The following is a 22,637-nucleotide window of genomic DNA, read 5'->3' as shown; positions in this document are numbered from 1 at the left end:
CTTCTATAGCCATGACGGATCCGTTTTGCATTGTGTCAGTGAAAACGGATCCGTCCCCATTGACTTACATTGTGTGTCAGGATGGATCCGTTTGGCTCCGCTTCGTCAGGCGGACAGCAAAACGCTGCAGGCGGCCTCCAGAGCGGAATGGAGACGGAACGGAGGCAAACTGAGGCGTTCTGAGCGGATCCTTTTTCATTCACAATGCATTAGGGCAAAACTGATTCGTTTGTGAGAGCCCATGACGGATCTCAGAAAGCCAAAACGCGAGTGTTGAAGTAGCCTTAAAGGGGTCCTCTCATTTCAGCAAATAGGATTTATCATGTAGAGAAAGTTAATATAAGGCACTTACTAATGTATTATCAATATTGCTTCCTTCGCTGGTTGGATTCATTTTTCCATCCCATTATACACGGCTCGTTTCCATGGTTACAGACCACCCTGCTGTCCATCAGCGGTGGTCGTGCTTGCACAGTATAGGAAAAAGCATCAGCCTCTCTGGTGGTCGGGACCGTGGGTGCGCACATAGGTAAGTGCTTTCTCCTATAGTGTGCAAACTCGACCACCGCTGATGGATTGTAGTGGTGGTCGTAACCATGGAAACGAGCAGTGTATAATGCGATGGAAAAATGAATCCAGCCAGCAAAGGAGGCAATATGGACAATCACAATACATTAGGAAGTGGCTTGTATTAACTTTCTCTACAAGATAAATGCCACTTGCTGAAGTGAGAGGACCCCTTTAAGAGAAGTTATGTTCAAATGTGCCCTTCAAAAACAGAATATGTCTTACATCAAATCACCTTATAGAAACCCAGTGCATATAACAATACAAAATGTAGACTTCCACTTACCCTTCGGCCTTTTGGACCTCGTACACCTGGAGACCCACGTGATCCAGGCAAACCCTGTTATGGGACGGCAGAATAACACATATTTAAAGGGGATGTCCCACAAAAAATACTCTACAGTTTTCAAACCATCCCCTGGATCTGAATACTTTTGTAATTGCATGTAATTAAAAATGTATTATAGCCACTGAGTTATTTAAGGAAATCTATCGGAATAGCGCCACCTGCTGTCTGCTCTTTTTCTAATTTCTCTGTCCAGCTCACTGAGATGGAAGCACGCGCTCAGTTCTGTCCTTCAACTGCCAGCAGCTGCAGCAGAAAGGACACGCCCTTGAGAAAGTGCACACCCCCTAAGCTGCCAGCCTTGCTCCAGAACAAGTGGAGCAATGAATGGGGGGATCTCTGGATAGATGTGAGGTACGGGGCTGGTTCTAGCTTTGTCCTGTGATATTTGATATTGGATTTTCATTACCCCTTTGGAGATATGCTTTACAGCAACCATCATGTTCTGTGACCTGTGCAGGGGTCAGGAGAGAGTAGATAAGCTGTGATATCACCTGTTGTGAATGATGGATCCTGTGTTATCTATAGATAGAGGTGATACCTGTCATTCTAATTCTGCCTGTAATGATAAGCAGATAACTGCGGTAAAGTGACCCGTACTGATCAAGAAGTGGCGCCTATTATCAGACGAAAACTGCAGGATTTTATGTTTTTTCTTAAACATTGATAATGACATGGAAATTGAAAATAACCACCAATTCTCTAAAATATGTTTAAAATCATGGGTCCTTTTTTTGAGGACACATTCCCTTTAAATGTTTGAGCCCACCATGGGTAGTTTTCAGCAAGGAATGTAATAAAAAAAAATACCACTTACCGGTGGTCCTGGAGGACCCGGATCACCTGGAGGTCCAGGATTACCAGTGTGACCCTGAAATGGTAAAGAAGAATTTTAGACCCCTTTTGTAAATCTAGGGGCCCATTTACACAGGCACGCTTTTTTCATAGCATGTCAATTGGTGCTTTTTTAGCGCCATTTACACAGACCAGTCGCCACCACTGTACAAGCCCCAATGAGCGTTAATGCGATTTTTTTTCGGGCACATACACTTTGACTATTGTCGGCAGCAGATCGCCATTTACACAGATGGGGTCATGTTTTGCTGACAACCACGGATTTTTCATGCAGCATAAAAGGCGCGATCATCCAACAAACAAGCTCATTCTCATCTGTCATGTGATCGGCGCCATGATGACACAGGGCGAAGACATACGAAGGTTCGTGCCCGATTGTCGGCCCGCGTTAAAGGCCTCTTACACGTTGCTTGTGTAATTCTATAGAATAATGCTTGAAATAAGGATTGGAAGAGAAATATTACACTGAGCGGCTATTCTGCTTTTTTGTGAGAAAAAGTTATCAATCCAGTCCAGTGGCTCGAACACATTAACCCTTAGATCCTTGTAATAAAGGGGTCGTCTCACCTCAGCAAATGCCATTTATCATGTATTTGCCTAAAACTCCAGCCTCCGTCGCTGGCTTCATTCATTTTTCCATCATATTATACACTACTCGTTTCCAGGGGTTACGACCACCCTGCAATCGAGCAGCGGTGGTCGCGCTTGCACAGTGTAATAAAAAAAAGCTGGCCTATGCGCACCCTCAATGTTCCCGGCCACCAGAGAGCCTGACACTTTTTTCTATAGTGTGCAAGCACGACCACTGCTGCAGGATTCCAGGGTGGTCGTAAACCCCTGGATAGTGTGCAAGCACGACCACTGCTGCAGGATTCCAGGGTGGTCGTAACCCCTGGATAGTGTGCAAGCACGACCACTGCTGCAGGATTCCAGGGTGGTCGTAACCTCTGGATAGTGTGCGAGCACGACCACTGCTGCAGGATTCCAGGGTGGTCGTAACCCCTGGATAGTGTGCCAGCACGACCACTGCTGCAGGATTCCAGGGTGGTCGTAACCTCTGGATAGTGTGCGAGCACGACCACTGCTGCAGGATTCCAGGGTGGTCGTAACCTCTGGATAGTGTGCCAGCACGACCACTGCTGCAGGATTCCAGGGTGGTCGTAACCCCTGGATAGTGTGCAAGCACGACCACTGCTGCAGGATTCCAGGGTGGTCGTAACCCCTGGATAGTGTGCAAGCACGACCACTGCTGCAGCATTCCAGGGTGGTCGTAACCTCTGGATAGTGTGCGAGCACGACCACTGCTGCAGGATTCCAGGGTGGTCGTAACCCCTGGATAGTGTGCAAGCACGACCACTGCTGCAGGATTCCAGGGTGGTCGTAACCCCTGGATAGTGTGCGAGCACGACCACTGCTGCAGGATTCCAGGGTGGTCGTAACCTCTGGATAGTGTGCGAGCACGACCACTGCTGCAGGATTCCAGGGTGGTCGTAACCCCTGGATAGTGTGCAAGCACTACCACTGCTGCAGGATTCCAGGGTGGTCGTAACCCCTGGATAGTGTGCAAGCACGACCACTGCTGCAGGATTCCAGGGTGGTTGTAACCCCTGGATAGTGTGCAAGCTCGACCACTGCTGCAGGATTCCAGGGTGGTCGTAACCCCTGGATACGAGCAGTGTATAATGTGATGTAAAAATGAATCAAGCCAGCAAAGGAGGCAATATGGCGAATCACAATACATTAGCAAGTGCCTTATGTAAACTTTCTCTACATGATAAATGCCAATTGCTGAAGTGAGAGGACCCCTTTAAGATGTGTCTCATTATCAATGGTCACTGTCCCCATCAGCTACACATGTGTAATATAGTGTAGTTCCAATAGCCAGACATCTAGTGGGGTTAGTTGTAGACTAGATGCAATTACCTAAATGACTTCCCCCGACATACAATCATTGACTATCCTACATATAGAGATGTGACATTAAAGGGGATGTCTCACTTCAGCAAGTGGCATTTATCATGTAGAGAAAGTGAATACCAGCCACTTACTAATGTATTGTGATTGTCCATATTGCTTTCTTTGCTGGACTGATCCATTTTTCCATCCCATTGTACACGGCTCGTTTCCAGCACAGATACGAGGTGGATGGGACGTAATCTGCTGCGCATACGTGCCTATGTGCGCTCCCATGGTCCAGGCCGCCAGAGAGGTCGGCGCTTTTTTCCTATAGTGTGCAAGCACGACCACCACTGCTGGATTTTAGGGTGGTCGTAACCCCTGGAAACTAACAGTGTATAACGTGATGGAAAAATGAACCAAGCAAAGGGAGCAATATGGACAATCACAATACATTAGTAAGTGGCTTGTATTCACTTCCTCTACATGATTAGTGCGACAACCCCTTTAACAGCGGACTTACGCTGCACTGCGTCGTCCATGGGATCGTCTGTACGAATGATCCCTCCAACTAAACTGCCCGAACTCCGGACTCCGGACTCCTTGGTGCTTGAGCACAATGCCAAGTGATCGGCTGAATTCGGCCGATCGTGCCATCAACATGCAGCTTCGACCGATGAACGGAGGACGTTTTCCAGCGCGGCAGATTGCATTTTTGGCAGACAAGGGTCTGTTGTCGGCGACTGCGAACACTCATTCGCGGAACTTTTTTCAAACGAATGTCGTCCGGCCAACTTTAATGTTCTGTGCATGGCCGCCTTTACTCCGTTTTTTTCACCCCGGCTTTGTAACCATTTCAGAGAAGGTCTGATACAAGGCAGAGCAGGTATGTGGCCACACTTTCCGCTTCTCTCCAAGCGCAGCGCCTGCCCGGGGGCTTCCTCCGACAAACAAGGGTGAGGCTATGCTGTAAAATGGGTGCATTCACTGCATCTATTTGGTGGAATTCTTCCATTAAAATCCACCCTGCGGCTCATCAGAGTGGGGCTTTAAATAGCGCCCGTCAGTGGGAGCCTTGTGCACGCAGGAAATACCTGGTTCAAATACACATAAACAGACAGGGCGGCGGGGGTTAAAAAAAAAAAAGCCCAGGTTAATTACGGTAAACAGAAGCTCCTGTAAGGCTCCGGCGGTGCAGACGTCAGGACTCGCAGGTATCCGACCGCGCTAGAAAAATACACTCCCCTAAAGAAAACAGAGCAAGCCAAGGGCTATCCAAACACGGAGACGGGCGCTCTCTGGACGGCAATCCAATCAAGCACATGGCGGCCCCCACACGTGTGAATTTACCCGCGTGCACTTGTGGTTACTATATGTAAACCTGACACTGAGCCATGCATCACCGGCATTCTTCCCATTTATTTTCAGAATGGTCGGGTGATCCCTTCCTTGAACTGTGCGTCGGATGGAGGTTTACGTAACACACGCGCACCGCACAACCTGCTATATGTCCTACGGGAGACGTATGCATACAAGTATAGGACGAATTCTATAGAGTCTGATACAAGATACAAGTAATAGACTGAATCTTACCAATGTTCCCTTCTCTCCTGGAGGTCCCGGAGCCCCAATGCTGCCTCTGTCCCCCTGAAAATGAAACGTAATATAGACAATTTTAATTTCTTTTATAGTAATACCTGGATAACATAAAATACTATTATATATATATATATATATATATATATATATCTCATCGCCCCTTACCTTTTCACCTGAAATTCCTGTCTCCCCCACAGCACCAATAAATCCTGGAAGACCCTGTATCGAAAATATATTAATATTTATTGAAATTAGAAACATTTTCTGTACCCGATAAATAGTCATCCAGTAGGCAAAATGTGCAAATGTAATCAAATCTGTATCCATCGGCCATATACAGTACAAGTACAGACCAAAAGTTTGGACACACCTTCTCATTCAAAGAGTTTTCTTTATTTTGATGACTATGAAAATTGTAGATTCACACTGAAGGCATCAAAACTATGAATTAACACATGTGGAATTATATACATAACAAACAAGTGTGAAACAACTGAAAATATGTCATATTCTAGGTTCTTCAAAGTAGCCACCTTTTGCTTTGATTACTGCTTTGCACACTCTTGGCATTCTCCCCTGAAATGGTTTTCACTTCCTAGGTGAGCCCTGTCAGGTTTAATAAGTGGGATTTCTTGCCTTATAAATGGGGTTGGGACCATCAGTGGCGTTGAGGAGAAGTCAGGTGGATACACAGCTGATAGTCCTACTGAATAGACTGTTAGAATTTGTATTATGGCAAGAAAAAAGCAGCTGAGTAAAGAAAAACGAGTGGCCATCAATACTTTAAGAAATGAAGGTCAGTCAGTCAGCCGAAAAATTGGGAAAACTTTGAAAGTAAGGGCTATTTGACCATGAAGGAGAGTGATGGGGTGCTGCGCCAGATGACCTGGCCTCCACAGTCACCGGACCTGAACCCAATCGAGATGGTTTGGGGTGAGCTGGAACGCAGAGTGAAGGCAAAAGGGCCAACAAGTGCTAAGCATCTCTGGGAACTCCTTCAAGACTGTTGGAAGACCATTTCAGGGGACTACCTCTTGAAGCTCATCAAGAGAATGCCAAGAGTGTGCAAAGCAGTAACCAAAGCAAAAGGTGGCTACTTTGAAGAACCTAGAATATGACATATTTTCAGTTGTTTCACACTTGTTTGTTATGTATACAATTCCACATGTGTTAATTCATAGTTTTGATGCCTTCATAGTCATGAAAATAAAGAAAACTCTTTGAATGAGAAGGTGTGTCCAAACTTTTGGTCTGTACTGTACATTGATCTAATAGGGACGCAAGATCAATAGAAGCTGTATTCAACTGGGAGCGAATACTCGTAAGTAGGTAACTGGGGCTCATAACCATGAAGGTCAAGTTCTCCATAGAATTAAATCTATAATGCAATAAATATCCCCAGCGTCGCGCTGTAGACGTCTGCGAGTGTTTGCTTTACTAATGCGGTGCTGATTTGCACTAACCCCGAGTTGCAGCCAAGATTTCTCAGGTTGCCACGGGAAACAGTCGACAAGCTTGCAGTCGGACAACCCCTCCGACCAACAGCTGAGCCCCTATTATGCGGTGAGACGGTTACTTCTATATCAGAGGTGCAGCGCCTGACGTAAGGATTGATGCTTCCCAGAATGCAAATCCTCTGAGCTGGCGAGAACATTTGGGGAAGTGCAGCTCTGAAGCCAGCAGAGTTATGAATGCCCCTCGGGTCTTCATCACGTGCAACATAAGTAACAAACCATATACGGGGACATTTATTAAGAACAACGTTTTCCATGGTGGTCTCGAGTCCCTCTGAGCAGCTGGAGGAAGCTCCTAAGTAAGGGTCCGATCACACGTCCGTAACGCGTTTTGCAGAAACACGGACAGCGGCAATGTGCGTTCCACATTGCGGACCGCACATTGCCGGCACTAATAGAATATGCCTATTCTTGTCCGCAATTGCGGACAAGAATAGGACATGTTCTATTTTTTTTTTTGGGACCAGAATTGCGGACATCGTGCTGCCCCATAGAAATGAATGGGTCCGCAATTCCGAAATTGCGGACGTGTGAATGGACCCTTAGGCAGAGGTGCAGGCCTCTATATAAGTTTGGCGGTTCGTCCGGCGAGCCGTGCAACAGACTTAACTGTACACCAGCCCTTTTGCTGGCTTAGATTTAAGAATATTTGCCACACCAAAAGCCGGCGTGGCGGCCCCGCCTTCTTCCCAGCCCACGCTATGCCCCCTTTTTGCGTCGCTTTTCCAAGGGGGGGATAGGTCACACATTTTGCCACACAGATGTGGCACAAACAGATTAGTAAATGTCCCCCATAGCTTTTCCTGTTTTACGTAGATGAACAAGACGATATAGAAGAGGCTGGAGAGGTGGTAAGTGTGTGATCAGTGGGGGCCTGATGAGACTGCACCCCCTGATTAGACAATCCCGTGGACATATATAACCCCCATTAAACGTGGATGGCCCCACGTGGTTAGACAGAGCACCTCAGGTCTATAATGCGCTTGCATGATAAGTAACAAAATATATTTATAAAGTTTTTCATGTTTTGTGTAGATGAAGAGGCTGGACCGGCGTGCAATTAGTGGGGTTTTATGAGATTGGGCCCCCCCCGATCAGACACTCACCACCAATCCTGTGGATACGTCAGTAGCGTGGTAGAACCCCATTAAATGTGGATGGCTCCACGTGGTTAGACAGAGCAATTTGCTAACTTTGCATCTAAATTTCTAGCTCCAACCACAAAGCCAAAAAATAAATTAAAATAAATCGAGCCTCGTGAATGTCTAATTAGAGGTAACCGAGGGCACTAATTATCCCAGTGATTTATGGGATGTCTGAAACAAGGCGGAGGGATATCTCCGTAAAGGATTTTTCTAGAAAGTTGACTTATTTTAAAAGCAAAGAATGTAATATTGTTATTGGCGGCTGGGTTAATGGTTTCTGTCGTGCTGAGCGACGAGTAAATATTGGATGAGATTTGGGAGCGTGGATTCCTGATTCCGGCTTATATAACAGCGGGAGAAAAGCCTCGAGTCTGCTGGCGAGCGGCGGCTATGGCCGCCTATACTAAACATCGCCGGCGGCCGCCCACCGGTAATGCAGGGGGTGATAATATTAGCGCAGCTTCATGGAGATTGAGAAAGAGTTTCAAATAATTTTCCCAGGAAACAAAAATAAATAAATAAATAGAAATGTATGACACCTGTTCCCCGATCTTCCCGGCTCGTCCTGTGTCTCCTGGTTCACCCTGAAGAGGTAGAAAAAGACAGGAAGACGGTCACTCAAAAAGCTCATAACTCTCATCATCTCTCAGCAGCAAACATGGCTAGTGCTGAGCGAACTTTGTGTCTCCAGTTCGGCGTACAAGGTTCGGGTTATATAAGAATTCCCTTATCAACTCCGCTACCACGGACTATAAGATATTATGGTCCGTGGTAGCGGAATCCATAACAGAATTCTTAGATGACGCGAACCTTGTACGCCGAACTTGAGAGCCCCCTTTCAGTTACACTGTTTTCGCCATGTGTACCCATGGGGCTGTTTTGCACCCCCTCCCCCTCTTCTGGACGGACCTGTGTACTTACCTGCTTCCTGACCATGGCTGCCTCGCTGGGCTCCTTGGATGTAAACTTCCTGTTCGATGCCACTGCAGCCAGTTGCTGGCGGCAGTGGTGACCTCCTCTCCTTGGTCACGTGACACAAGGGGAGCAGGTTGCCACCGCGGCAGTGTCAAACACGAAATTTATATCCAGGAAGCCACTAAGGCTGGCGAGCAAAAATGTCGGAGGCCGGCGCTAAGAAGCAAGTAGGTATGCTTCCCTTTGTCTGCCCAGGAGAGGAAGAAGGAGGAGGGGGGGGGGGGGGGGGGCACAACCTTTAATGAAAAAAAGGTTTACAACTTTAGAATTTCCTTTGTCTTTCACCTTTTTAAAACTTCTGCTTGCTGTCAGTAAATGGACACCTCTTCTGGTGACGTCCGACTAACAACAGGTACGTTTCTCATAAGGGCTCGTTCACACGCCCGCGTGAAGCCCGTGCCGTGGGCCGCAATACATGGGTACCGACCGCGGCCCAGCAGCATGGGGATCGTGGACCCATTCCCTTGAATGGGTCCGCGATCCCTCCGTTCCGCACAAAGATGGAGCATGTTCTATCTTTTTTTTTGCGGTGCGGAGGCACGGAACGGAACCCCAGCAAGCACTCCGTAGTGTTTCGTTTCCGCATCTCCGGATTTGCGGAACCCATTGAAGTGAATGGGTCCGCCTCCGTGATGCGGAAGGCACACAGAACGGCGCGGTCCGCAAAACGGCAACGGGCAGCACACGTTCATGTGAATGAGCCCTAAGGCTGAGATTCCAAGGGGTGGCTGCAATCGCAGAGAGAAAAAAAATATGAAAAATCAGCATAATATTAGAAGAAGAAAAAAAATAGGAAGTCCGCACAAGGTCTGGATTGATAGACCGACATAGATGGACCTATGTGATGCAGGAGCAAGGACTTAATCCGCCCTTGGCGGCCGCTGTGTTGTATCAGGCTCCTATAATTTGCTGGTGTGAGCTGGAAGTGATGGTCGGGATTTACTTGTCGCACATATGGAAATGGGATGTGTAACAATCTGAGTCAGTTTGTGGCATTTCTCTTCACCCTCGAGTAATGCCAGGAACGCGCGCCAGAGTTGCAAACCTCCCAGACTAACAATGTGCGCCAAAGAAAAGAAACTTTGTTACAAGAAGCTCAAGGGCCAACAAAACAAATCTTCAGACGACGCCTGTAGTAAAGACGCTCGTTTCCTATCCATTCAGTGAGAATAGGAATATAAGGACTGTCCGTGTACCTGCACATGGGTGCGCGTGCAGATTTCTGCACCAAATCCTCACCAGAACCCGCATACGGTATGTTACTTGCGGTTTTTGGTGCAGAACTGATGCAGTTTTGCAGCAGATCTCACCTCTGCATTGAAACTGACGTTTTGAAAACTGCAGCATGTCAATAGTTTTTTTCCACACGGAAGAAAAATGCAAGGTGTATATAAAAGGTACTGTACTATGCCGCGGTTTTTCTGCACGAGATTCTGCCTGTAATCGCACCGCGTGCAGGTCACCTTACGTGCACTAAGATTCAGGCCGCATGCACACGTTGTGTACTTTGCAAAAATTTTTCACCTGGATTCTCATGCGGAAAATCCACAGTGTAAGGCCTGCTGCACACGAACGTGTGGTGCCCGTTGCCGTGTTGCGGACCGCATTTGCGCAATTTCCGCAATACATGGGCGCTGTTCCGTGGGCATTCCACATCACGGATGCGGAATGGAAGCACGGAACGGAACCCTACAGAAGCACTACGGAGTGCTTCCGTGGGGTTTCATCCCGTACTTCCTTTCCGCAAAAAGATAGAACATGTCCTATCTTTTTGTGGAACGGGCGGATCGCGGACCCATTAAGGCCTCTTTCACACGGGTGTCATGTTTTTTGCCCGGATAAGATGCGGGTGCGTTGCAGGAAAATGCGTGATTTTTCCGCGCAAGTGCAAAACATTGTAATGCGTTTTTCACGCGCATGAGAAAAATCGGCATGTTTGGTACCCAAACCCGAACTTCTTCACAGAAGTTCGGGCTTGGGATCGGTGTTCTGTAGATTGTATTATTTTCCCTTATAACATGGTTATAAGGGAAAATAATAGCATTCTGAATACAGAATGCATAGTACAATAGCGCTGGAGGGGTTAAAAAAAATAAAAAATAATTTAACTCACCTTAATCCACTTGATCGCGCAGCCGGCATCTCTTCTGTCTTCTTTCTTCAGGACCTGGGTAAAGGACCTGTGGTGAGTCACTGCGGTCATCACATGATCTTTTACCATGGTGATGGATCATGTGACGGACCATGTGATGAATATAGTGACGTCATCAAAGGTCCTATTCCTCACAGAACAAGACAGAAGCGATGCCGGGCTGTGCGAACAAGTGGATTAAGGTGAGTTAAATTCTTTTTTAATTTTTTTTAACCCCTCCAGCGATGTTTTACTATATATTCTGTATTCAGAATGCTATTATTTTCCCTTATAACCATGTTATAAGGGGAAATAATAAAGATCGGATCCCCATCCCGATTGTCTCCTAGCAACCCTGCGTGAAAATCGCACCGCATCCGCACTTGCTTGCAGATGCTTGTGATTTTCACGCGACCCCATTCACTTCTATGGGGCCTGCATTGCGTGAAAAACGCACAAAATAGAGCTTGCTGCGATTTTCACGCAACGCACAAGTGATGCGTAAAAATCACCGCTCATGTGCACAGCCCTATAGAAATGAATGGGTCCGGATTTAGTGCGGGTGCAATGTGTTCACCTCACGCATTGCACCCGCGTTGAAAACTCCCCCGTGTGAAAGGGGCCTAAAGTGAATGGGTCCGCGATCCGCTGCGGCTGCCCCACGGTCGGTGTTCGTGCATTGCAGCCCGCAATTTGCGGCCCGCAGCACAGCCACGGGGCCCACACTTTCCTGTGCAGGAGGCCTAAGGCCTCTTGCACACAAACATTTTTTTTCCCCTGTTCACATTCAGTTTTTTGCGTTCTCCGTATGCCTTCCGTTTCCGTATTTCCATTTTTCCGTTCAAAGATAGAACATGTCCTATTATTGTCCTCATAACGGACAAGGATAGTACTGTTCTATTAGGGGTCAGCTGTTCCGTTCCGCAAAAAACTTAATGCACACGGACGTCATCCGTATTTTTTGCGGATCCGTTTTTTGCAGACCTGCAAAATACTGAAAAAGCCGTACGGTCGTGTGCAAGAGGCCTAATACAGGACCAGCTAAGGAGATGAGATCTTCAAAATCTTGTGTACACGGTGTGGAAATTTGCTGCGTAGACATTGACCTGCTGCGGCGCAGATTGTGAAATTCGCAGCATATCAATTGTTTGTGCGGATTTCACCCTTTGCAATGTAAAGAAAGACATCGGAGGAAAAATTTGTCGTCAAATCTGCACAAAAATCCACGCAGAAAATCTGCATAAACTACACTTCCGTGGTTATGTATTCTTCGGCTATGGCAAGTACTGGATGTATTACGTACTGTGCATCTTCTCTTACCTTTGGTCCTTCAGCTCCAGGAATCCCTGGGAATCCCTTTCTGCCCGGATACCCCTAGAAAAAAACACACCATAATTTTTTTTTTAAAGGGGTCTTCCCATCTCAAGCATCCACAAAACATGCCCGATAGAGGTGATCGAGACCAGTTTGCCAAAAGTAAAGCGGGCACTTGTTTGTGGAGAAGTGGTCGCACATGGCTCTCTGCATTGAAGTCTATGGCAGCTGCAGAAAGAGGAAAGCAATCCTGTGGATATGCTATAAATGACTGACATTGGAAAACTCCATAGTGCCTTAAAAGGGAGCCTGCCAGAAGTTTTAAACATGCTAAACTGCTGGCAGCTCTAGGCAGGGGCCGGGGGAAAGCAGGAAAAATAGAACTTTGTAGAGCTTTCATTATCAGGAGTAGTGTGAAGTTAAAGTTTTATTCTGCCAGATTCTGCTCCTTAACTGCATTTGAAGTTGAGTTTACCCTGAGTCAAATGGCTCATGCACACGAACGTTTTTTGTGTTCTGCAAATGGGCCGTATTTTGATTCCGTATACAGAACCATTCATTTCAATGGGTCCGCAAAACATGCGGACAGCTCTCTGTGTGCTGTCCGCATCCGTTGCTCCGTTCCGTGGCCCCGCAAAAATTATGAGGCATGTCCTATTCTTGGCCGTTTTGCAGACAAGAATAGGCTTTTCTATAATGGGCCTCCTGTTCCGTTCCGTAAATTGCGGAAGGCACACGGGCGGCATCCGTTTTTGGCGGATCCGCAATTTGTGGACCGCAAAAAACGGCACGGTCGTGTGCATGAGCCCAAAGATGCAGCATCCAACCAGGAAACCGTTAAAGCTTCCAGCCAGAACCAAGATGCACTTCATTGCAGAGAAAAACAAGCAGTTCATAGTAAAGGAGAACCTGGCAGAATAAAAGTTCATATTCCCTCTACTCTTTATATTCCCTCTACAATCCACAAAAGGGATGTTTGCACTGCTCTCCCCAGCCCCTACCTAGTGCTATCAGCAGTTTAGCGTGGTCAAAACTGCTGACAGATTCCCTCTGAAAGGGTTGTCTGGGTTTAAAAACAAAACACAAGGCTGCCTTCTTTGAAAAACAGCGCCACGCCGACCACTGTTTGTGTCCGGTATTGCAGCTCAGCCCAATTCGCGTCAAGGAGGATTAAAGAGGCATTTTGGGATCACGAGAACAGGGACCACTTGAAGCCCCCTGAAATAAATGGAGCAGACGGTTGGGTATGCGTGCAGCCGCACCGTTCATTTCTATGGGAGTTCCGGAAATAGCCGAGAGCTGTACTCCCATAGAAATGAATGGAGCACGCACAACCAGCCACTCCATTCATTTCTGGGGGCTCCACTGGGTATGGGGTCCCTGTTCTTGTGATCTGTGGGGGTCCCAGTGGGAGGACCCCCACGGATATAGTAGTTATCCCTTATCCTGTAGATAGGGGATCATTTCCCTTTAATACTGTACGACACACACACCGTAGACAGGTGTGGGGCTGTTTCTGGAAGCAAGCAGCTATGTTTTTCTAATTCTGGACAGCCCCTTTAAGAATATAAGTTCACATCCCCGTGTGGACACACCCTTAAGAACAACATTCCTGAATAAATTAAAAGGCGCATTAATTCCTAATTTATGTAAGGAAAGAGGATCTTCATGGCGGCTAAATGATTGCATTGAATCAGCAATTAAAGATGAGCTGTTACCAAGCCAAGACATGAAGGCGACCGAGACCCGGCAGAGTGCTGGTGACAGCGGGCGGGGCAGAGGGGGCAACCATTTGCAGGGCACCCTTCAGAGCGAGGTGACAGGGGCTTCTATTTCTGGCCTATAAATAATGACCCTCTGGCTTCATTCTGGCCGGTGTCGTCTCTCGTAGGTGGCGCGGCTGTTTTATATTAGGCAAGAAAAACATTCAGCAGGAAAATGCTTCATTTCCTGCTGATGTCTACACCACCAAACAAGTTCACCGAGTAAAAGCGCAATGAGATACGGTAAATTCGTACCTCCAGACCGGGAGCTCCTGGTGGCCCAATTGGTCCTTCATCTCCCTAAAAAAGGAAAGAAAATGACAGGTTAGAAGGAATGATGACATAAAAATGGCAGCGTGTTATTATAGCACATACGCCACGGCAGGGAGTGAAGCTACTTCCAGTAAGGCCTCTTGCACACGACCGTATGGCTTTTTCAGTATTTTGCGGTCTGCAAAAAATAGGGATTATAGAACAGTACTATCCTTGTCCATTATGTGGACAATAATAGGACATGTTCTTTCTTTGAACGGAACGGAAAAACGGAAACGGAAGGCATACGAAGTACCTTCCGTTTTTTTTTGTGGATCCATTGAAATGAATGGTTCCGTATACGGAACGGAAACCAAAAACGTTCATGTGCAAGAGGCCCAAGGCTACATTCACACGAACGTATTTTGTTTCCGTGTCCGTTCCATTTTTTTTGCCGATAGGATGCGGACCCATTTATTTCAATGGGTCTGCAAAAAATGCGGACAGCACACTGTGTGCTGTCCACATCCGCATGTCCATTCCGTAGCCCCGCAAAAAAAAAAAATAGAACATGTTCTATTCTTGTTTGTTTTGCGAACACGGATAGGCATTGTTACAATGGATCCGCAAAAAAAAACGGATGGCATACGGATGTCATCCGTTTTTTGTTTGCGGACCGCAAAACACATACGGTCATGTGAATGTAGCCTAAGCAAGAGAACGCAGGGATGTTCCTGAAATGAAGAATGAAAGATTCAGCCTTTTCCTCTGTAAGAAGCCACTTCCACCAGATATATGCACATGACAAAGCAATGGCAGGAATTCAATTCAGTCTAAAGCCATGAAGCTTTCGAGGACGAGTTTCTAGGACGTTAAAAGGGATCCTGAGCACGGTGCGCGAGTATATAAAAAAAAAACTGCTCCGGTAGTCCGTCATCCCGCCACTTCCCATTCATCGCCTGGCTGCAACTGTGATGTGCCGACTCCCTGCAGGTCACTGCTACCAGCCAATCAGTGGGGATGTCTGCAGGTACCGCACATGGCCGCTGAGGCTACTGACTGACCGGCGGCAGTGACGTGCATGGAGTCAGCAAGTCCCAATTCCAACCAGGTTGGGTATTGACGTTTTTAATAACACACACCATATGCCCGACCAGCCCCAATTATTTTCGGAGCCCGGACAGTTCCTTTAAGATCATAATCAAAGGAGTGAATGTAATCAACTGATTGCAATGGGTCCAACTCCTAGCACCCAAGGCGAGCAGCTGATTTTGCCAGGGAGAGCAGTGTACTCACCATGGAGGCAGACCATGCAACTGAAGCACTGAACTCTCTCTTGCTTCCAGACATGAACCCACAACACTTTACGCTAGTTGCCAATAGGGGGAGCTCACTGCATAGAGATTTTTACAGTTTCCATTTGGTTTCTTGGTAACTGTATACATTCTAATGCACTGAGCTCCCTCTAGTGGTGACTGAGAGAAGCTAGTTTTAGAATATATTGTGTGAAGGGAAGCAGGACATTTAAAGCAGTGCGTGGAAAATTACACATAAGATTCATCAAGCTCAATCCTCCCTTAACCCTCTCTCGGCTCTCCTCCTCCCTGCTCTCAGTGTCAGAGATAGCAGCAGGGAGATTAGGAGGTTATACATAGCAGATGTGAGTGTAGGCAGGGTTAAGCATCCAAGGAACACAGACCACATCGGCTGTAGATAGGCATGGACTAGGCAGTAGGAGGTGTACAAGCATAGATAAAATCAGGGCACCTATGGCAAACTCTACAGGGGTAGGGGGTATCATTACACACTCAGTACAATGAGCTGTAGAAGGAAAAGTCAGTTCAAGAATGAAGCGGTGCTGATGAATGAGAGCTAGTAAAGGCAGCAGCATCCTGAACACACAGACCTGCATTACTGAGAGGGACACATTCGCCTGAGAAAAGTCTGAAATTAGGTGCATGTTGCGAAATAAATTAAGAAGGTTTCTGAATTGCAACTTTTTTTTTTTGTAACTGTACAAGCCTTTAAACAGCCCAAATGTGACTGGAAGTCATGAATACCACACTAATAAGTCATACGTTTTACTATGTCAGCATATATAACTCAACTTTAAAGACAAAGTATCCATGAAGGAGTCATGTCATATACATAGAGTATCTGCAGTGTACAAGCGCCATTACCATTCTCTGTAGGAGAAAATATCTACCCACCTCTCGCCCAGGCTGTCCTCTGGGCCCCGGGAAACCTCGGGCTCCTGGCTTTCCCTGTAAACCAACAAAAAGAATGAGGGTCTCATAAATATAAGGACAAATCCCTTAGGATCGCTTCAGACGAGCAAGAGAAGGGATGGAGCGCCAGTGCAATACTGCCATGGGATAGCATCCAACATCAATTTCATGGAAGAGAGAGTTTTGGAGGAGCCTCAATACAAACAGTGGAGAAGAGGGCTCTGCCAATACAATCTCCAGGAATCTCACTTGCCGTTTTGTTTTTCTTAACTAGTCGATCGCAGCTTGGTACGCCGAATATGCCATGATGAGGACATCTCACCTTTAATCCTTCCGGTCCATTTTGTCCTGGAGGTCCAATGTCCCCTGGAAAGCCCTGCAAGGGAGAGAAATGAAATGAAGCCACCTGCAGGATGGGGGCATAGGAAAGGAGAAACCCTGTTTATGCAATGGGGCATTCCAAATACAACATCTATGAGTAAAAGGGGCTTGTGTTTGCCCCAAAAGAGATGATCTGGCATAAAGTACTTTAGGACAGCAGTAATGCACCAATAAAACGTCTCTGCCCAACATAAAAAGAAACCTGTGTGTGCTGAAATATATATAAAATGCTGCAACGATGTGTATCATCAAGTGTATTCTGGAGAGGATCTCAGTTTTCATTAAGAAGCCATACTGGAAATCTTAAAGGGCTTGTCCAGGGTTTTATAAGTGAAGGCCTACGACTTAAGAAAAGGCCTTGACTTCAACAGGAGCAGCACTGTTGTATTGAGCACCCGCCATTACAATGTTGCTGGTGCTCCGGTGCTGACTTTCGTCAACGGAGCTACTCAGACCAGCTGATTGGCAGGGGTGAAGGGTGAAGGGTGTCGGGTGCCCCCCCCCCCACCTATCAGCTAGTGATGCCTGTTCTGAAGATAGGCCATCACTTAAAAAACCCTGGACAACTCCTTTAAGTGTTTAATGTTCTCATCCTACATGATTGAGTGCAGGACTGACACCGGTGACTTTCAGTGGTTTTGAGCACGTGGTATATAGTAAGCAGCACACAATGCCATATATCTCCGACATTACACTCATGCCTCTTATCCGGGTTTCCAGCCCTAATTATTTTGTGTGGTGAGGGGATGGTCATGCAGTTTGTATGACCAAGAAATCTAACTTTCATCCCTCCCCCCAGTGCCGTGATTGCTAGAGCCATCGGCTCTCTGCGCTGAACATGTCCCCGACCCCTCTCCTCTGAGTGACGGTTGTAGCGTCCAATCAGAAGACACCCTAGAGAAGAGGGGAGGGAATGGGGAAATGTAGAAAGACGGGGAAACTGAACATGAAGGGGCCACATCCATTGCACTTACAATAATGGTGCTTGGGGGCAATAAAAGTGCCATGATTGCCAGAGCCATCGGCTCTTTGCGCTGAACATGTCCCCAACCCCTGTCCTCTGAGTGACGGTTGTAGCGTCCAATCAGAGGGGAGGGGCTGGGGAAATACAGAGAGCTGAGGGCACTGAACATGAAGGGGGCACCACCACTGCACTTACAATAATGGGGGAAATAGAAGTTGAGTATCTCGGCCATGCAACCTGCATGTCTATTACCTGGTCTATGCTTAAACTGCTCCTCCTGCCAGCAGTTATGAGGGGGTCAAATCTGCTGAAAGACTCCCTTTAATACTGAAACGGTTTCTTATCTGCTTATCCAAAAGTTGAATAAAGCAATGAAAAGGATCTGGAACTTTCTAATACATTTCATGTTTCAAAAGCCTCTTCTATTATAAGATCAGTGCTTGCAGTCAGTGACCGGTAACACTTTCATACATATCCCGATGCTGAAAACTTGCACCTACCACAGCTTAGAAGTGGATGTAACGGTTTCTAGTCTAGGTAACCGAAATAGATCAGCATACGTATCTCGCTAGATCCGATATACCACTGTCCATAAAGTCTATCTACTTTACCTGCTACTCCATAAGAATACATTAAAAATGATACTGCAGTGCAAGAAAATGCCGTCATATCAGTGCAAACGCGCTCTGGTTATCTAACCGTTACACTTGCGGTTGGACGTTGGATGCACACGGGTCTGGATATTGCAACGCGTGCGGGGAATTGGTGGAGCAGGCGCTTTCTTTTCGTTGTTTGCTAGGATACTGCACGTTATATTAAAAGCTATAAAGAAATATGAATTCGGCAAAGGGCAGAGGCTGTTCTCTGGTAACGGGATAGTTCTTTAAAGAATGACGTCCAATTTCAATGTACACAACTCAGTGCAGCCTGCCAAGGCTATGATCTAACCGTTTCTGGCTCTGGCGTATGGACAAACCACAAGAATACATTTTGACAATCCGCTGGCTGCTGCACCGCCTCTGCTACATCCCAGAGCCCGACACTGGGGCACTAGTTCTGCTCTGGAGCACCCACCCTACATGGCGGTACGCTTACTTTGACACCAGACTCCCTTTAAGGTTATGATGAAGCTCTTGCCTCGTCTACCAGGAATGGAAGGGGTCATTCTTACTTCTGTCTATATTTCATGTGGTGCTAAAAGATTTGAAGGTCATATCTGCAAAATGTAACCCTTCAGAGGAACATCTGACCAACGAAGGGGGCGCTGCCAACCATGTCAATCAGCGGCCCCCCCAGTCACCAATTATAGGCCCTGTGATGGCCTTCAAATGGGTGCCGATTGACTTGCTATATCATTGATCAGCATACATGAACGGGCAGACATCTGGACCCTCACACTGAAGGATTAGGTCCATCAATGCTGCAAATTCCCCAATGTGACTGCTGAATTGGGCTCTCTATGGTTTTGTATGGTCAGTCTGGGGTTAAAACAACGGGTTTCTGGAATAATACGCTTAGGGTCCATTTACACATGGGGCAATGAATGGGAAGGAACTGTTCACTTCTGACCAGTGACCTCTTGTGTGAGCAGCATTTCCACACAGCAATCATCCCCTCTGTAGGGGGATGGATGATTGTTACTGCGATTGTTCCTCCCCATACAGACTAACTGTTTGCCCACTGCACAGGGGGAAGTGTAGCCGACAATTATTGGGAACAAACATTGGAACTAATTTTTCTCCACGATAACTGTCCTCAATATATTTCAGGAAAAAAAAAAATCTTTGTTCCTGGTCCTCGGCTGTCGGCTGTGCAGGGCTGCGCGCAACGTCAGGGCGCTCTGTGACCTCCTGCTGTGCGCGCCGGTTCACAGAGCACAGCCAACAGCAGGGTGAAGAGGATCGCGATGGTGAAGACCGGTGGCGTCCAGGAGCAGGAGAGGTAAGTGTTTTTATTTTATATTTTTATTTGCACTGATGGCTGACATGAGGGCTAATGGATGGCTGAAGGTTGGGGGGTTGATCTGAGGCATTGGGGGTCTGATCTGAGGTCTGATTGACATTGGGGTCTTATTGGGGCTGTAAGCTGAGATCTGATTAACATTGGGGGTCTGATTGCTGGTCTGACCTGAGGTGTAAAGGAAAATATGTTTTTCTTATTGTCCTCCTCTAAAACCTAGGTGCGTCTTATGGGGCGATAAATACGGTATTTAGTGCAGGGACCGTCGTCCAGTTGTGGTTTTGCCAAGTAGGGCTTATACTGCAAGTAGGTAGAGAAAGCAGGCTGGGTTCTAGGGTAGGGCTCACTGTCCTCGTCTGTCCCTACCTAGAGGCGTTACACATACTGTGAGGAAGAAGCCTGAATAGTCTCTTGCATTTTTAACATTATCTTTCCAGTTAGCCATTAAAAGGTGTTAACCACTGAGGAATCTCAACTTTTTGTCCCCACTATATGAAGACCTCACACAGACAATCTTCAAATCTTCCTAGTTATGGTAAATTTATAAAAAACAAAACCTGCTCAGAGATGGCCTGACCCCTGTACGATAAGACAATTAGTGGTTGTTAGACATGACCTACCTCTGGACCTGGAGGACCCGGAACCCCAGGAAATCCTTTGTCACCCGGTTTACCCTAATGAAAACAGAGCACCTCGTGTTAGCGACAGCCAGCTTTAATTAACGTGGTTCACCTAAAAATGAAGATTCATATAAAACAGCACCATAACATAACTGACAGAGCCACGATGAGTATCGCAGAGCATATAGTGCCATAGGGTGAAATTGGTGGCTCTACGGTGTCAAAATCCAAACGTAACACATGCAGGTTTTTTCGCAGATTTGGAAAAAAAATGGTTGAAAACTCGTCTGTGTGCACACGTCCAAGCAATCTAATGCATCTTCCCAAGTCTCCACAAAATACTGGGATATGCACTGCCACAGAAGCTGGCGAGCCGCATGCAGTATTTCTGCCTTTGCACAGGTGCGGACTGGGAACTTAAAATTACCCTGGAAAAAAACCTAGAAGTCCCATTTTGTAGGAAGGTTCAAAGTGACACAAGGAGGGGCAGGGCCCCAGCAGAACCAAATACCACAGTGCAGCATAAAATACCGCCCCAGCAGAACCAAACACCACAGTGCAGCACAAAATACCGCCCCAGCAGAACCAAATACCATAGACCAGCACAAAATACCGCCCCAGCAGAACCAAACACCACAGTGCAGCATAAAATACCGCCCCAGCAGAACCAAACACCACAGTGCAGAACAAAATACCGCCCCAGCAGAACCAAACACCACAGTGCAGCATAAAATACCGCCCCAGCAGAACCAAATACACAGTGCAGCACAGAATACCGCCCCAGCAGAACCAAATACCACAGTGCAGCATAAAATACCGCCCCAGCAGAACCAAACACCACAGTGCAGCACAAAATACCGCCCCAGCAGAACCAAACACCACAGTGCAGAACAAAATACCGCCCCAGCAGAACCAAACACCACAGTGCAGCACAAAATACCGCCCCAGCAGAACCAAACACCACAGTGCAGAACAAAATACTGCCCCAGCAGAACCAAACACCACAGTGCAGAACAAAATACCGCCCCAGCAGAACCAAATACCATAGTGCAGCATAAAATACCGCCCCAGCAGAACCAAACACCACAGTGCAGCACAAAATACCGCCCCAGCAGAACCAAATACCACAGTGCAGCATAAAATACCGCCCCAGCAGAACCAAATACCACAGTGCAGCATAAAATACCGCCCCAGCAGAACCAAACACCACAGTGCAGAACAAAATACCGCCCCAGCAGAACCAAATACCACAGTGCAGCACAAAATACCGCCCCAGCAGAACCAAATACCACAGTGCAGCATAAAATACCGCCCCAGCAGAACCAAATACCACAGTGCAGCATAAAATACCGCCCCAGCAGAACCAAACACCACAGTGCAGAACAAAATACCGCCCCAGCAGAACCAAACACCACAGTGCAGCACAAAATACCGCCCCAGCAGAACCAAATACCACGGTGCAGCATAAAATACCGCCCCAGCAGAACCAAACACCACAGTGCAGCACAAAATACCGCCCCAGCAGAACCAAATACCACGGTGCAGCATAAAATACCGCCCCAGCAGAACCAAATACCACGGTGCAGCATAAAATACCACCCCAGCAGAACCAAGTACCACAGTGGAGAACCAAATACCACAGTGCAGAACAATATACCGCCCCAGCAGAACTAAACACCACAGTGCAGCATAAAATACCGCCCCAGCAGAACCAAACACCACAGTGCAGCATAAAATACCGCCCCAGCAGAACCAAATACCACAGTGCAGCATAAAATACCGCCCCAGCAGAACCAAACACCACAGTGCAGAACAAAATACCGCCCCAGCAGAACCAAACACCACAGTGCAGCACAAAATACCGCCCCAGCAGAACCAAATACCACGGTGCAGCATAAAATACCGCCCCAGCAGAACCAAACACCACAGTGCAGCACAAAATACCGCCCCAGCAGAACCAAATACCACGGTGCAGCATAAAATACCGCCCCAGCAGAACCAAATACCACGGTGCAGCATAAAATACCGCCCCAGCAGAACCAAATACCACGGTGCAGCATAAAATACCGCCCCAGCAGAACCAAATACCACGGTGCAGCATAAAATACCACCCCAGCAGAACCAAGTA

The 22,637-nt window shown here is 47.1% G+C and overlaps 1 protein-coding gene across 1 annotated transcript in view; it reads right to left on the bottom strand.

Moving 5' to 3' along the window:
- COL27A1 (collagen type XXVII alpha 1 chain) overlaps positions 1-22,637 on the bottom strand; it is a 282,597-nt gene that overhangs the window by 115,231 nt on the left and 144,729 nt on the right. Inside the window, exons 19-28 of the mRNA XM_040404975.1 lie at positions 20,510-20,563; positions 16,908-16,961; positions 16,568-16,621; positions 14,361-14,405; positions 12,349-12,402; positions 8,462-8,506; positions 5,429-5,482; positions 5,258-5,311; positions 1,731-1,784; positions 854-907 (exon numbers count right to left, since the gene is read on the bottom strand). Coding sequence (XP_040260909.1) covers positions 854-907; positions 1,731-1,784; positions 5,258-5,311; positions 5,429-5,482; positions 8,462-8,506; positions 12,349-12,402; positions 14,361-14,405; positions 16,568-16,621; positions 16,908-16,961; positions 20,510-20,563 — 522 coding nt within the window. The remainder of the gene's footprint in view (positions 1-853; positions 908-1,730; positions 1,785-5,257; positions 5,312-5,428; positions 5,483-8,461; positions 8,507-12,348; positions 12,403-14,360; positions 14,406-16,567; positions 16,622-16,907; positions 16,962-20,509; positions 20,564-22,637) is intronic.

This window comes from Bufo bufo, chromosome 8 (genome assembly GCF_905171765.1).
Source record: "Bufo bufo chromosome 8, aBufBuf1.1, whole genome shotgun sequence".
NCBI lineage: Eukaryota > Metazoa > Chordata > Amphibia > Anura > Bufonidae > Bufo > Bufo bufo.
The sequence above is the reverse complement of the archived record's forward strand: the minus strand, read 5'-3'. Positions and strand labels throughout refer to the sequence as shown.